Here is a 14,001-nt window from a genome sequence, read left to right as displayed (position 1 = left end):
TGCATTCTAATATCAATTCCCTATTTATAGGGACAGGATCCCTAAGAACCCCAAATGACAGCTTGACTGGAAGCACGCCGACTGAAACGACACGCCGCCTAGCAGCAACCTCAAATAACGGCTCCCCCTCTTTAAATGCCCGTGGATGCCACATGTCATGTAGGCGCTGGAAGGGTTTGAAAAGTTTTTTTAACCCGTCTTTTCTATCCGGAATAAAAGCTCGAGTTAAAATGGGGCATTGTGGGAACCTCATGTGTTGCCACATGGTAAGCCACCCCTGGCCCACGTGGCACCCTCACTCCTCTGTCCAAATAAGTATAACCAAAGTCGAGTAACCTACTCGGCATATGGGCAAGGATGGTTGGATACATTATGTCCTACTAAGGTGGCACGACACACTTCGGGTAAACCTCCTGACCCACTCCCATGGGCAATCATTCCACCACGTCAGAAGTACACTTGATGAGACATCACCCTGTCTCCGTAGGCAAATCACTGCACCCCATGTCATACTTCTTGCAGACTGATGTGGTGGGTCGACCATCACATCACCCCTGTGGGTAGCCCCTATCAGTCGCCTAATTGATGATGATTACTCTGTCACAAGCCATGCCATCATCATGGCCACCAATGTCAAGGGTCCACCTCAGCATAAATGTGACCCCATTCCAGACACTATAAAAACGCTCCTACAACCCAAAACGAAGATACGCAATATAATTCTCTCATTCCATTGCCAGGAAGGAGGATATCTCTCTAGTTCACGGTTAATTGTTTGACTTAGCCTTCGGAGGGTGTGTTCGGACAACCTGTCTGAACATCTTTTGCAGGAACAGGGGAGGAGCCATCCCCACGCCACTGCACCTAGTTTCTTGCTGTTGTAATGTGGGATAGCCCCACCCCTAGTTGATCAAGCTTCAACACATGCCATACCTCTTTTCCTTAATTTTTTTGTTTCATTTTTTTTCTCTCTCATGTTTTCCTTTGAATTATCTCGTAATAAAAAATAACCTATTTTATTTTATTTTTGAGATTTTTGTGAATTCATCCGTTCGAATACCACCTATGACCGAAGCCTTCTTCTAATCCAACGAAACGGGGCCGGGTTGGGAGACGTGGGCCTGGATGGCACATTTAACAGATTTGAAGTGGGCCCGCCCAATCCGGCCCATCCAGACGGTGGATAAGAAAGGGAGGGATGCCGACTACTCTCTAACTCTCTTCTCCTCCTCCCCTCTGCTGGGTCTCCTTTCATTTTCCTTTTCCATGGCGGTCACCGCCTCACTCTCCTGTATTCGACTGCCTCTATCACCCACAACCCAACACTTCCCCTCTCACTCCTTGTCCTTATCTTCCTCTTTCACTCTAAACCCTTTGCAAACCCATCTCCAATTGCGCCTCCAACCATTTCGCTCTGCCAAATCCACCCTCCCCATCATTCGGATGAGCATGGAGGCTGGCGTGGGCGTCATGGCCACCAAGCTCGGCATGATGAGCTACTTCGAGCCGGAGGGAAAGGTGGTGCCGGTCACCGTAGTGGGGTTCCGAGAAGGCAACATCGTGACGCAGGTGAAGACCGAGGCGACCGACGGCTACAGTGCGGTGCAGGTGGGGTACAGGAGGGTGAGGGACCGGAAGCTGACGAAGCCGGAGATGGGGCATTTGGAGAAGGCCGGTACGATTCCGATGAGGCATTTGCAGGAGTTTCGGCTGGTGTCGGTGGATGGGTTTGAGCCCAATCAGAAATTGGTCTTTGAGGAGTTGTTCAAGGAGGGTGATCTCGTAGATGTTTCCGGGATAACCATCGGAAAGGGGTTCCAGGGTTTGTTTCTCTCTCTTTTTCTTTTTATGTTTCTGTCTCTATTTGGTTGCTGGGAAAACTGGAATCTCGTTTAGTAACTTTCTTTTGAAAATTGTTTGATTGCTGAGAAAAAGGGTTGTTCTTAGGAATTTCTCTAATTATATTTGATCAGTGAGAACTGAAAAATGTTGCTATTGCTGATTTGCTGAGGTCCCATGGTTTCATGTCCCTGTTTGGTTGCCGGGAAAATGTATACTATTAGGAACTTTGCAATAATGTTTGATGAATGGTAGATAAAAACGTTCGGGTCTGTTTGGTTGCCGGGAAAATGTATACTATTAGGAACTTTGCAATAATGTTTGATGAATAGGAGATAAAAACGTTCGGGTCTGTTTGGTAGGGGAAGACTAACTGTTTTCATTTTTGGTAACAAGATTTCATTGAAATTGGGCATTTCTTGAAAATGTTAGGATATATGTATATTTTCAATCTTTGTTTCCCTCGTCTTTTTTCATTTTCTTCCATTCCTCTTTGTTTGGGTTGTGAGAAACTGCACTGTTCATGTGAATCTTTACAATTGTATTTCATGAATGGGATTTAAGATGGTAGGGCAAGCTTGGTAGGGAAATAGTTTTGTGCCCAGTTTGGTAGGGTGATTCTATTGATGTTTGGAGGACCTCCGCCAGTATTCATGGATCAAAGTACCGGTCCATTCCAGTATGTATCAGCCAATTCATATCTGCCATCCAATTTATATCCACCATGACAAGTCTGCTACACGAGTTGGTATCGTGCAATTCAACAATAGCTTGTTTCTAACTCAAATATGATTCACTCGACTCAATCAACTCATGGAATGACCCAAGTCATGATACCATGATTGGGTCCAATGAAAATGGAAGAGAGAAAATAAATAATGTCTACATATTTTGGAGATTCCCCTATCACTCAAGAAAAGATCCTTAGAACATGAGTAGGAACAAGGAATCCAAATTGAATTTTCTTTTTATCATTTTAATTTTTTATTTTATAGATATACCAATTATCCAGTATGGTAATGGTTTAAATTCTTTTTAATAAACCAATTCAAACACATATTAAGTAGGATAAATGTTTACTCTATTGTCTCTGCTTTTGTTCCTTTTTTCTTGGTGTTTGGTTGCTGGGAAATTGGGCTCATACTTCGTTTCAATACTAATCTTCTAAGTTTCAGCTATAGGCATTGTTGTTTGGACTCTAAATGCTGCCTACTTATTGGGTTTTTATTGCAGGTGGTATTAAAAGGCATAACTTTAGAAGAGGCCCCATGACTCATGGATCCAAAAGCCATAGAGCCCTTGGATCCATTGGTGCTGGAACAACCCCAGGCCGTGTTTACAAAGGGAAGAAAATGCCTGGTAGGATGGGAGGAACCAAAACCAAGATTAGGAAGCTTAAGATTGTAAAAATCGACAATGATCTCCGCGTTGTGATGATCAAAGGTGCAGTCCCTGGTAAGCCAGGAAATCTTCTTCGTATTACTCCGGCAAAGATTGTTGGCAAAAACATTCCAAAGAACTAGATCCATTGTGTTAATCTTTTGGGATAATGAAAGATGATTTTATTTTTTGTAGCAAGTCTTGAATTAAACTTTTGTTTTCATGATTTTATATTGTTCCTTTGGTGATCAGAGAGAGAGATGAATGGTAAAAAGAGTGGCTGTCTTGGTTGAACCTTTCCTAATGACTGTTCCAGGTCACTTAATAGGCTTTCTTCCTTATATGAAAGAATAATGTTCCCTTTGTTGAGCCTGTTCTCTCTTGTGGTGAAGTTTCCATGTAAAGGCAGGTATGTAGTTGGTAACCTTCTCCAGTTCTCCTGGGGCGAGTGTATGACTCCTGGATCAGTTAGAGAAACTTTACAATCCAATGGAAGACTAGAATGAGGCAAAGCTATATGGAGTTGATTATGAGTTTTTCATGTACTGGAAACTTAATATGGCATTATATATTCAAGTTTCATTGTCCTGTTGTAAAAAGTTCCCTATTTTTTCGAGGAGGACTACTTGCTATGTGAATAATTTGTGATCAACAAGATGCTTTTGTTTAGGTTTGAAATGTTAGCTGGATATGACAAATTGTTCAAGTTTGAAAGAGGTTTGATAATGATTAAAGGTGTGAATAATAATATCTAGAGAAAGTTTTGCAGGCAATTGGTTCAGCTACCTCTATAGTTTGCACACTTGCAGAGGAGTCCATCAATCTCTTTTCTTTAAGGATATATATTTTTCCCTTCTTTGCAATTGGAGAAACTTGCATGGAGAATGTGAAAAGCTTGACTATAAGATGCCCATGGATGAAACCTGGGGAGATTGAAATTTGATAAAGTCATCCATTGAACTTTGGCGGCCTCTCTTTATTAAGCAATGTTTTCAGAACCGGACCGGTGATCGAACCGGAAAAGTTACCGGTACCGGTTCACGGTTCATTGGTTGGACCGGCTTGGTTAGGATTCTAAAAAGGATGATACGGTATCACTTTTAAGATGAAGTATGATGTTGTTGTATCAAAAAGGCTGTTAGAGTTTTCATCTGCTACGATTCTTGCTTAGAAAAAAAAATCTCACTTGCTCCAAGGGAAAATCACATACATCTCCAAATGAATAAACTTGCAAGAAATTAAGAAATTAAATGCACACTTGGTAATCTATCTGTCGTTTAATAAAGTACATTATTTGATAAGGCAGCAAAGATGGTCTAATTGCCACAATCAGCGTGGACTTTATTTAAGGATATAAAGACATGTATATATATATTAACAATAATAAGTCAGCCATCCTTTCCTTATTGCTTCTTCACTACATAGAACATTCAGGATAGCATGCATGTTTGTTTCTCTTGGAGAGCACCTAGCTTTAGTTCCCTACAAATTAAAATCAGATTTCTCCATTTAAAGTTTGATCACCTTTAATTAACAACTAATTATTTTTTAGAACTCACCATGTTATGCCGAAGTTGATGGGTCCCCTACCACCTTCTTTCCTTTTGAAGTTTGTCCTGCAAATATTATGAATTTTTCTCTTTTTATTCAAATGCACCTCTTGCTCACTTATTCATTCACTCAGAGAAACACATATTGATATACTCATTACTGAAAAAGCATGCAAAAACCAAAAATGGAAAAGCATAGGCGGTTGTGTAATTTACCTTCTGCTCGCATTGAGCTAGGTAAGGTGTCAAGTTGTTGGGATGATTGCCCAGTTTCCCTTGCATCAATTCCTGGGGTTAAGCTTGATATCAATAATAAAACTTAACTATATTCTATAGCAAAAATAATCCTTGTAGTTGCTATGTTTTATCTGTTTAAGGATCATATAGGATTGGGATTTTTTTTTTCTTTTAAGGAAATTTAGAGGAAGCCAATTCGTTCAACGTTTAAAGTACAATAATGTAAAGAAAATGAGGGTTCAGTTTGGACCCCAAGGCCAAGATCAAACTTGTATAGTTTTGATTATACAAAAATCATGATTAGCTTTATCAAAACGCTGCATCTTTATTATACTTCAGTTTCGGTTTATAGTAAATACTGACCTTTACAGCATGCCAAATGATGATACCATCGTGCTGATGAAGATGGTCTTGGTTTAGAGGATTCGTGTGGAAGGCCAAGTGTGTCATCGATGGAATCAATCTCTAGGTCAGGGATGTCCTTAACCTTCAGCCAATCTGGGCCTCCTCCGCCTTCCTTTCGGCATTGCTCCATCAGTAGGGGACATCCCTGAATAACCAAATGCTCAAGAGAGGCGGGGACTCCTTTCTCAGGCAAGCACTTGAGTTTGGGGCAGTCCTCGATGTAAAGATCCTTGAGGGAGGTGAGTCTCTTCAACACATCCACGGGACCAAGAGACTCAAGATTCGGGCAGGAACCAATCATCAAACATTCAAGTGTTATGGAGAGCCCTTCAGCAGGCAAACTCACAAGCTCGGGGCAGCTTTGGATGGACAGTAGTTTGAGAAAGGTCAGATCTTGCAGCGGTGCTGCTTTTTGGGAAAAGGACACAAGATCTTTGCAATTACGAATGTACAAAGCCTTGAGACCTGGAAGATGGGGCAATATTGGAAGAGAGGTTATATTTGAGATATTGGAAATGACCAAGGAGTAGAGGGAACTGGTTGCAGGTATTGCCTCCACCAGTTTTCCATCCTGACAAGCATCCAGCTCTAAATGCTGAAGACGTTGGGAGAGCTCTGGGACTGGGAGGGCTGTCAATAACTCACACCCGCTGATCTCCAGCTTCTGTGGAGCAAAAATGCGTGGCAATGCGGGCAGCTTGGGGCAGCAAATGATTTTCAATTCCAAGAGATGCTGGTAGGAGTGCATTTGGCCTATGGGTTGATTGCGACTGTTTAAAACAGTGCCTGAAATCTCCTGCCAATCTTCCAGAACTGGATTGTTCACTAGTATTAGAAACATCAGAGATGGGGTTACTGCAAGAGCCTTCAGGGAGTCACACTTTTTGATATTCAAAACTCTTAGGATAGGAAAGAACGAGTGTAACTTTCTGAGCTTGGGGCAGTTACTAATCTTTAGCGTAGCCAGAGAAGGGAATTCCACCTCAGGCCAGTCCTCCAACTCTTGCATCCCTTTAATGCAAAGTTGTCGAAGGTGGGGTAACCGACCAAGTGAAAGGACTTTGCACTTTGTGCAATGCTTCAAGGAAACAGTTACAAGCTTTTGGAGCAGTCCATCTCTCATCCAAACTGGTAATCTGGTGCCTCTGTAGTGACAAATTTGGAGCTCTTTGAGGTTTGAGTGAGGCTGGAGGTCTTCCAGCACCGTCTCTTCAGCTGCTTGGTCTTCCGGGTCAGCATCTCTATTGCCCCATTCCAACACCAACTTGTCAAGGCTTTCTTTCTGGTTCAACTTCGCCTCCCTGGCATTAACTGCATTTTCAAGTTTTGAAATATGCAATTTTCCTGCAAGATACACCATGTCCTTCAGTTCTTCAATCCCAAATCCCTTCTCTGAGCCGGTATGAAACGCATGCAAGTTCTGTAGACTGGTTAATTTTCCCATTCCTGGTGGCAACCTTGTAATCTTGTGCCAGAACATATCATCCAGCTCAAGATGCTGCAGGTTAATTAGCTTCCCGAGGTCCCTGGGCAATTCGAAAAGCCAAAGACACCCTAAGAGTTTCAGTGTCTGCAAATTGTAGAGGTTACATAACGAGTCTGGAAGCCTTCGGATTTCAGTTTTGGAGAGGTCGAGATGGCGCAAGAGCTTCAACTTCTCAATTGATTGTGGCAGTTCCAAAATTGTGGAGGAACTCAGATCCAACACACGGATGTATGTCATGGTATGGAACATGTTATCAAGGGCCTGCAGCTTCAAATCTTTCAAGTGCTCTTTGTGAAATAGAAGAGTGCGCAGCCTTTTGGATGCACTGATGAGCTTGATGAGAGGTTGCTCGACATCTTTACACAGCAGCGATGCATGACGAAAGTTAAACGGGTCAGAAATATTAGCATCTTCCACTTGGCAGCAGTAAGGGCGGGAGACGTGTCTAGCCAAGTCATGGATAAGGTCATGCATCCTGTACCTCACCTTGTTGTCAACATTCAAAACTTGAAAGAAGGATCTCATTAACAGCTTATCAAAGCATTCAGTTCCAGTTTCCTGTCCACTTTCTTGAATGAAGCCTTCTGCCACCCAGAATTTGACCAGCTCTTTCTTATCAAAGATATATGCCTTGGGAAATATGGAACAGAAGGCATAACATTGCTTTAGATGAGAAGAAAGCTGGTCATAACTCAATTTCAGAGCAGGAATAATCCTAGGATTATCCCCCTCTGCATCCCATATATCATTTCTTAAGATCATCTGCCATTTTCCCACATCATCATTGCCTCGCAACAGACCTGCCATTACTTTCACAGCCAGAGGCAAAAATTGGCACTTGCGAATGATGTTCTTACCAATGCTTTCCAATTCCCCCCGTCTTTCGCTGGACAAGTTACACTGTTCAAATGCAATTTTCTGGAACAATGACCAACATTTTTCCTCAGGTAAACTGTCCAGCATGTAAGGATCCTGTGTGCCCATAATAGCGGAAACCTTGGAGGTTCGACTGGTAATTAATACTTTACTTCCCCTTCCCCCTTGCTTTAAAATATTTTTAAGTGGCTCCCATTTCATATAATCATCATTCCAGACATTGTCCAGAACAAGTAGGAATTTTTTTCCTGCCAGGAACTCTAGGAAACGGGATTCTAGCAGGCTTAGGGATAAATTGAGGTCATACTTCATCTCAGTATGATACTCTATGATGTCTTTGAGAATCCTAGAGAGGTCAAAATCAACGTTGACCGATACCCACATTCTGAACTCAAAACAGTCTTTTACCCTCTCATCATTGTAGACGAGTTGGGCAAGAGTTGTTTTGCCCAGACCTCCCATACCAATGATGGGAATGACAGAAATCTCACCTTCTTTATCCAAGTCACCTGATAGCAACAATTCTACCATCTTATTTTTGTCATCTTCTCTACCAACAACAGTTGTGCTATCCACAAAAAAACCAGTTTGGGGGGCACGGTTTTGGGTCTCCTGGACACTATCATTATGGACAAGTTGGAATTGTTTACTATTGCGATCAATTTCATCTAGTCTGGTTAAGATCTTCTTGATTTTACCAGCAATATCTCTTTGAAAGGAAAATTTACTTACACTAGAAGGAGGTTGACCCTGCTTTCTGTTCCACAAATGAACTTCAGTTGAAAAAGCATCCAATATGTCTTCTGTGTCATAAGCTGCATCTTCAAGCTTTTCTAGCCAATCTTTCAGGGAATGATTCGTCAGCTGCTTCTCCTCTGCATCTTTGAGCACATTTTTGATTGTGCGTAAAGTTCCTTGGAGCTTTTCTATGTCTTTCTTAACACCATAGATCGCGTGAAACTCTTCGCTGATCAAGGAAAGGGCCTTTTTTATGGCCATGTCGACAATAGGAGTAACTAGGAGGGAAACGGCGAGATCAGCCATAGTTTTTTGATTGCCTGATGAAACAAGGGAAACTTAAAGGGATGGAGAGAATGAAACTAGAATGCCTTTGAACTGGAAGTGTATGCTATATATATGTAAGAATGGCTCCAAGTAAATGCAGATTTCTGTGAAGTTTCTTGGAAATGTGGGGCTAGTAGAAACAACACTCACTTCCCTTTTAGAACTTCATTGCCATGAACAAGTCAACCCTGGATTAACGAGCAAGTCAACCCTGGATTAACGAGTATAATCCCTTCTAGATACGCGGACTCAGTTTTCTGTGAAATTTTCCTTTTATGCAGTAAAGCCTGACTCATTCTATTTCAGCTATAGTGCATCTAAAACAGACTTTTCCCCCGTTGGGCAGAACTTTCACGTCTTAACGCGTTATGGATCACTTGTCCTATAGAAAAGTCGAGTCCCCACACGTTTTGGGTCACTCATTCTAGATATTATAATGCATGGGAAAGGTAGAAAACTGTCACTATCACCCGCCAAGTTTGATTTTTTCTGCCGAAAACTGCTAGGCAGGTGGCTTAGAAATTCCCAAGTCAATTAAAGAGTCTCTGGAAGGGAGTTAGAACTAAAGGGGCAGCTTCTATGCCCCTTCTGAGCATTCAAGAGGAAAAAGGAATTGTTAAGATATTTAAGTTTATTATTATCCCCAGTTATTCGGCTATACAGATAGAAAGTGGTTGTTGTGGAGGTTTGAGGCATTGAATTGATTTCATCATTCAATCATGAAGAAGAAGATAGCAGATGTTAGCAACAAGAATGAAGTCTTCCTTGAGCACAAGAGAATGGTTAGTGCCACCTTTCTTTGAGCCCATTTTGGTTTATTATGTAAAGAGTTTTTGCAGTAATCTTTTATATGGCTTTATGCTCATACAGAAGAGATGGATGATTTCTTTTTCCTTTCTCTTAATGCTCATACAGAAGAGATGGACTGATAACAAGTCTGGTGGTGTCTGCTATATGTTATATGCAAGGGCACTCTTTATAACTTGGGGTACACGTGAACACTGGAATTGGAATTGTTTCAAAGAAACAGGGTGAGACATTTTTCATTTGCATGTATGTTAACTGTTCCTGTTGACAGGCCCCTACCATATACTTACTATAATCATGATCTATTTTCAATTTCCAGTGAAGAAAACATCGAGGTAGCGAAACTTAGTCATGTGTGTTGGCTGGATGTGAGAGGAAAATTGAAGATGTCGGAGCTGTCACCAGGAATTGTTTATGGCGTATTCTATCAAGTTAAGTTGACAAAGGGGGGATCTGGATGGGAACTCCCACTTACTCTGAGATTAACACTCCCAGATGGAAGAGTTCAACATCGCCAAGTGAGTCTTCGACAGAAGCCCAGAGGAGAGTGGATAGAGCTGAATGTTGGCAATTTCCAAACACAAGAAGGAGAAAGCAGAGAAGTGTGCTTTGATCTTTATGAACATGGAGGACATTGGAAAAATGGTCTTATTGTCAAAGGCGCCATTCTCAGGCCAAGGAATTGAGTGCGCCAACATAAAATAAGAAGATATTGTATCTCACAATACCTTCAGTCTTATGAAACTCATTTTTTGTTTGTAAGAATATATATATATATATATATATAGATATATATTTGGTTTGTGATTTTTAAAATAAAAATAATAATAATTTTAAATGAGAAATCCCACAACAATTACATGAGAGAAGGGGTGCTATCTATATACACCAGAGATTTTGAAGAGCTTAGAGGTTAATGTTTAAGGAGGAACTAGTGGTTATTGAAGAATTAGATGAAGAAAATGATTTTGAATGAAAATCAATGTGTTATGTGTAAGGAATTTACATGCAATATGAATCAAATCTGAGAAAGACTTAAGATCATTTACTTACCTCTAGCCATTGTTTCTGAATTGTATACTCACTAGTTGCTACAGATCTTGTTTTTTTTCCAAACTCTGATCTCTCTTCGTTAGATGGTGTATTACAGAAGAAAAACAGCAGAGAGAGAGAGACGAGTTCGAGACCAAGACTAATATATATCAATTGTGGCTTCCATCAAACCACATTGTATCTGATTTGCCACCACTATGAGCAGTTTGTGGAACATGCTCCTTAACTATAGGGAAGTGAGATATGGTGGAGGACGTGGTCAAGGTGTTGGACCACTTCAGAGGATGTGAACGTATGTGTGAACGTGTAGCAGATAACATTCTCCCACTTGGTCCACACCTTTAACCTAATGTCCTATCTTAGTCCATCAATTATCCTCATTAAGTAAGAAATACATGAATCATGGCGATAAGTCCTCTATACAACGAGTGTTACCTTCCATGTATTACAGTGTATTCATTTCTTGGCATTATACTTTATGTGGCAATATTACTTAATGAATAAACCCTATGTTCATTCTTGGTCCAATGAAGTTAAATTTTCTCAAAATTAAATAAAGGTGCACATCAAAATGAGAAAACATCATAATAAGAGTTTGTACAATAGAAACTACATAAGGGAACTAAGTCCCATGTTCACTACATGATCCTTGAATTTCAAAGGTGGCATGCCCTTAGTCAAAGGATCAGTGATCATCAATTTAGTGCCAATGTGCTCAATAACCACTTTCTTTTCTTTAACACGTTCTCTTATGGCTAGATACTTAATGTTGATGTGCTTGCTTCGACTTCCACTTTTATTGTTCTTTGCCATAAAGACTACAACTGAATTGTCGCAATATATACTCAATGGCCTAGAAATTGAATCCATAATTCTAAGCCCAGAAATGAAACTCTTAAGCCATACACCATGCAAAGTAGCCTCAAAACAAGATATGAACTCAACTTCCATAGTAGAAGTAGCAGTCAAGGTTTGCTTAACGCTCCTCCAAGATATAACTCCATTGGCTAATATAAAAATGTATCCAGATGTTGATTTACGTGAATCAACACAACCAGCAAAGTCTGAATCTAAGTAGCCAACAACCTCTAAATTGTTTGTCCGTCTGTACATAAACTTGTAATCTTTGGTTCCTTAAAGATATCTCATCACTTTCTTTGCAGCTTTCCAATGGTCCAAACCTGGGTTACTCTGATATCGTCTTAACATTCCAACAACAAATGCAATGTCAGGCCTTGTGCAAACTCGAGCGTACATCAGACTTCTGACTGCAGAAGCATATGGAATGTTCTTCATTTGTTCTATCTCAAGATCGTTTTTTCGGGCATTGGTTCAGATTGAACCTAACACTCTTCACTATAGGGGAAACACTAGGTGAGCAATCCTTCATCCGAAATCTCTCTAAAACTTTATTGATATAGGTTTCCTAGGACAGACCTAAGATACCTTGAAATCTGTCTCTATGGATCTTAATGCCAATAACATAAGATGCCTCACTCATATCCTTCGTGTCAAAAATTTTAGAGAGTAATTGTTTCACCTCATGAAGTAAACCCTTATCATTGGTTGTAAGTAAGATGTCATCCACGTCTAAAACAAGAAAACAAACTTTACTCCCACTGACCTTAAGGTATATGCATTGATCCATAACATTTTCTACAAAACCAAGTGAAGAAACTATGTTATGGAATTTTAATTACCATTGGCGGGATGCTTGTTTTAAACCGTATATGGATTTCTTAAGCTTACAAACTAATTGCTCACCATCACTAGAGGGGAATCCTTCAGGTGGTTTCATGTAAACCTCCTTCTCTAGCTCTCCATTAAGAAATGTTGTTTTCACATCCATTTGTTGCAATTCCAAATCAAAGTGGGTTACTAATGCCAATATAATGCGCAAGGAATCTTTCTTAGATACAGGAGAAAAGGTTTCTGTGTAATCAATTCCCTTTTTATGAGTGAACCCCTTTGCAACAAGTCTGGCCTTGTATCTCTCAATGTTGCCTAATGAGTCTTTCTTTGTCTTAAAAACCCATTTACAATCAATGACTTTTGCACCATTAGGCAACTCAACAAGGTCCAAAATATCGTTGCACCTTATGGAACTCATCTCATCCTTCATGGCATTGTACCACAATTATGATTCTATGCAACTCATGGCTTGTGAAAAAGATTTGGGGTCATTTTTGGCTCCTATATTATAGTCAGATTCTTGTAGATACACTACATAATCACTAGAAATTGCTGACCTCTTAGTTCGAGTAGACCTTCTTAAGGTTGCACCATTATCTTCTAGTGAAGCATGAGGTTCAACTTGTTGTTCAGAAGTGTCAAACAACTCCTGATCAACTTGATCTACTGAAATGTTGTCAACAGCTTGTGGAACTTCAATGATTCGTTGAACTTCAACGATTATTCATTCTACACCCGTTTGAACTTGAGGGGTGTTATGAACAATAAACAATCTATCACTCGAAGTGGAAGGTTGAGACTTTGCATGATCAATATTAGAAACTATGTTTCTGAATTGATCGCTCCCACTGACCAAGTCATATTCAAGAAATTTAGCATTTCTTGACTCCACAATCCTAGTGTTGTGAGATGGATAGTAAAATCTGTACCCCTTAGACTTTTTAGCATATCCAATGAAATACCCACTTATAGTCCTTGGGTCCAATTTCTTCTCTTGTGGATTACAAATTCTCATTTTAGACGAGCATCCCCAAACGCGCTATGTTGCAAACTCGGTTTCCAACATTTCCATAACTCAAATGGCATCTTTAGGACAACCTTGGTTGGAACTCGGTTTAATATATACACTGTTGTCTTAAGTGCTTCAGTCCACAAGAATTTAGGAAGTTTTGAGTTGCTAAGCATACTCCTCATTATGTCCAATAAAGTTCGGTTTCTTCTTTCACTACACCATTTTGGTTTGGAGAACAGGCATGGTGTATTAGGCAACAATCCCATGCTCTTGAAGAAACTTCGCAAATGGCCCAAGTGCTTGTCCATTTTCCAAGTATCTACCATAATATTCTCCACCTCTATCTGATCTCATGATCTTAATTTGTTTACCACATTGTTTCTCTACTTCTGCCTTGAAAACCTTAAAGGTATCTAATGCTTCATTTTTGTTATGAAGTATGTAGAGATACATGTATCGTGAGAAATCATCTATGAAAGAGATGAAGTATTTCTGACCATGAGAGTCCATGTCAAGACTACATATATCAGTATGTATGATCTCTAATATGGCGAAACTCTTAGTAGCACCTTTCTTTGACTTGTTGGTCTACTTTCCCT

General features: G+C 40.2%; 3 protein-coding genes across 4 annotated transcripts; 2 read left to right on the top strand and 1 right to left on the bottom strand.

Moving 5' to 3' along the window:
• The first annotated feature begins 1,110 nt into the window (after positions 1–1,110).
• On the top strand, positions 1,111–3,818 carry LOC117931531 (50S ribosomal protein L3, chloroplastic). The gene is made up of 2 exons (XM_034852496.1): positions 1,111–1,822; positions 3,073–3,818. Exons 1-2 carry the CDS (start codon positions 1,126–1,128, stop codon positions 3,360–3,362), a joined length of 987 nt encoding a protein of 328 aa, XP_034708387.1. The 5' UTR covers positions 1,111–1,125; the 3' UTR covers positions 3,363–3,818.
• A 624-nt stretch (positions 3,819–4,442) lies between these two features.
• On the bottom strand, positions 4,443–8,907 carry LOC117931530 (disease resistance protein RGA2-like). The gene is made up of 4 exons (XM_034852495.1): positions 5,370–8,907; positions 4,986–5,057; positions 4,779–4,835; positions 4,443–4,701 (listed from the first exon to the last, which is right to left on the bottom strand). Exons 1-3 carry the CDS (start codon positions 8,815–8,817, stop codon positions 4,783–4,785), a joined length of 3,573 nt encoding a protein of 1,190 aa, XP_034708386.1. The 5' UTR covers positions 8,818–8,907; the 3' UTR covers positions 4,443–4,701; positions 4,779–4,782.
• A 254-nt stretch (positions 8,908–9,161) lies between these two features.
• LOC117931532 (protein PHLOEM PROTEIN 2-LIKE A1-like) lies at positions 9,162–10,440 on the top strand. Of its 2 annotated transcripts, XM_034852497.1 has the most exons (4): positions 9,162–9,501; positions 9,535–9,620; positions 9,709–9,869; positions 9,965–10,440. In XM_034852497.1, exons 2-4 carry the CDS (start codon positions 9,558–9,560, stop codon positions 10,329–10,331), a joined length of 591 nt encoding a protein of 196 aa, XP_034708388.1. In that variant the 5' UTR covers positions 9,162–9,501; positions 9,535–9,557; the 3' UTR covers positions 10,332–10,440. The 2 variants fall into 2 exon arrangements, with proteins under 2 accessions (XP_034708388.1, XP_034708389.1); XM_034852498.1 differs by having other exon boundaries at positions 9,162–9,620; positions 9,754–9,869.
• The last annotated feature ends 3,561 nt before the right edge of the window (positions 10,441–14,001 follow it).

This window comes from Vitis riparia, chromosome 15 (assembly GCF_004353265.1).
Source record: "Vitis riparia cultivar Riparia Gloire de Montpellier isolate 1030 chromosome 15, EGFV_Vit.rip_1.0, whole genome shotgun sequence".
Taxonomy (NCBI): domain Eukaryota; kingdom Viridiplantae; phylum Streptophyta; class Magnoliopsida; order Vitales; family Vitaceae; genus Vitis; species Vitis riparia.
Note: the sequence above shows the minus strand (reverse complement) of the source record. Positions and strands in the feature narration are given on the sequence as shown.

What these genes read in the sequence shown, in the direction of transcription:
- LOC117931532 (XM_034852497.1), top strand. Translation starts at nt 9,558, where the DNA reads ATGAAGAAGAAGATAGCAGATGTTAGCAACAAGAATGAAGTCTTCCTT. An exon ending in TCCTTGAGCACAAGAGAATG is followed by an intron (nt 9,621 to 9,708) that starts GTTAGTGCCACC and finishes ATGCTCATACAG; the next exon opens with AAGAGATGGATGATTTCTTT. An exon ending in AATTGTTTCAAAGAAACAGG is followed by an intron (nt 9,870 to 9,964) that starts GTGAGACATTTT and finishes TTCAATTTCCAG; the next exon opens with TGAAGAAAACATCGAGGTAG.
- LOC117931531 (XM_034852496.1), top strand. Translation starts at nt 1,126, where the DNA reads ATGGCACATTTAACAGATTTGAAGTGGGCCCGCCCAATCCGGCCCATC. An exon ending in CATCGGAAAGGGGTTCCAGG is followed by an intron (nt 1,823 to 3,072) that starts GTTTGTTTCTCT and finishes TTTTTATTGCAG; the next exon opens with GTGGTATTAAAAGGCATAAC.
- LOC117931530 (XM_034852495.1), bottom strand. Translation starts at nt 8,817, where the DNA reads ATGGCTGATCTCGCCGTTTCCCTCCTAGTTACTCCTATTGTCGACATG. An exon ending in TCATTTGGCATGCTGTAAAG is followed by an intron (nt 5,058 to 5,369) that starts GTCAGTATTTAC and finishes GCTTAACCCCAG; the next exon opens with GAATTGATGCAAGGGAAACT. An exon ending in TAGCTCAATGCGAGCAGAAG is followed by an intron (nt 4,836 to 4,985) that starts GTAAATTACACA and finishes TAATATTTGCAG; the next exon opens with GACAAACTTCAAAAGGAAAG.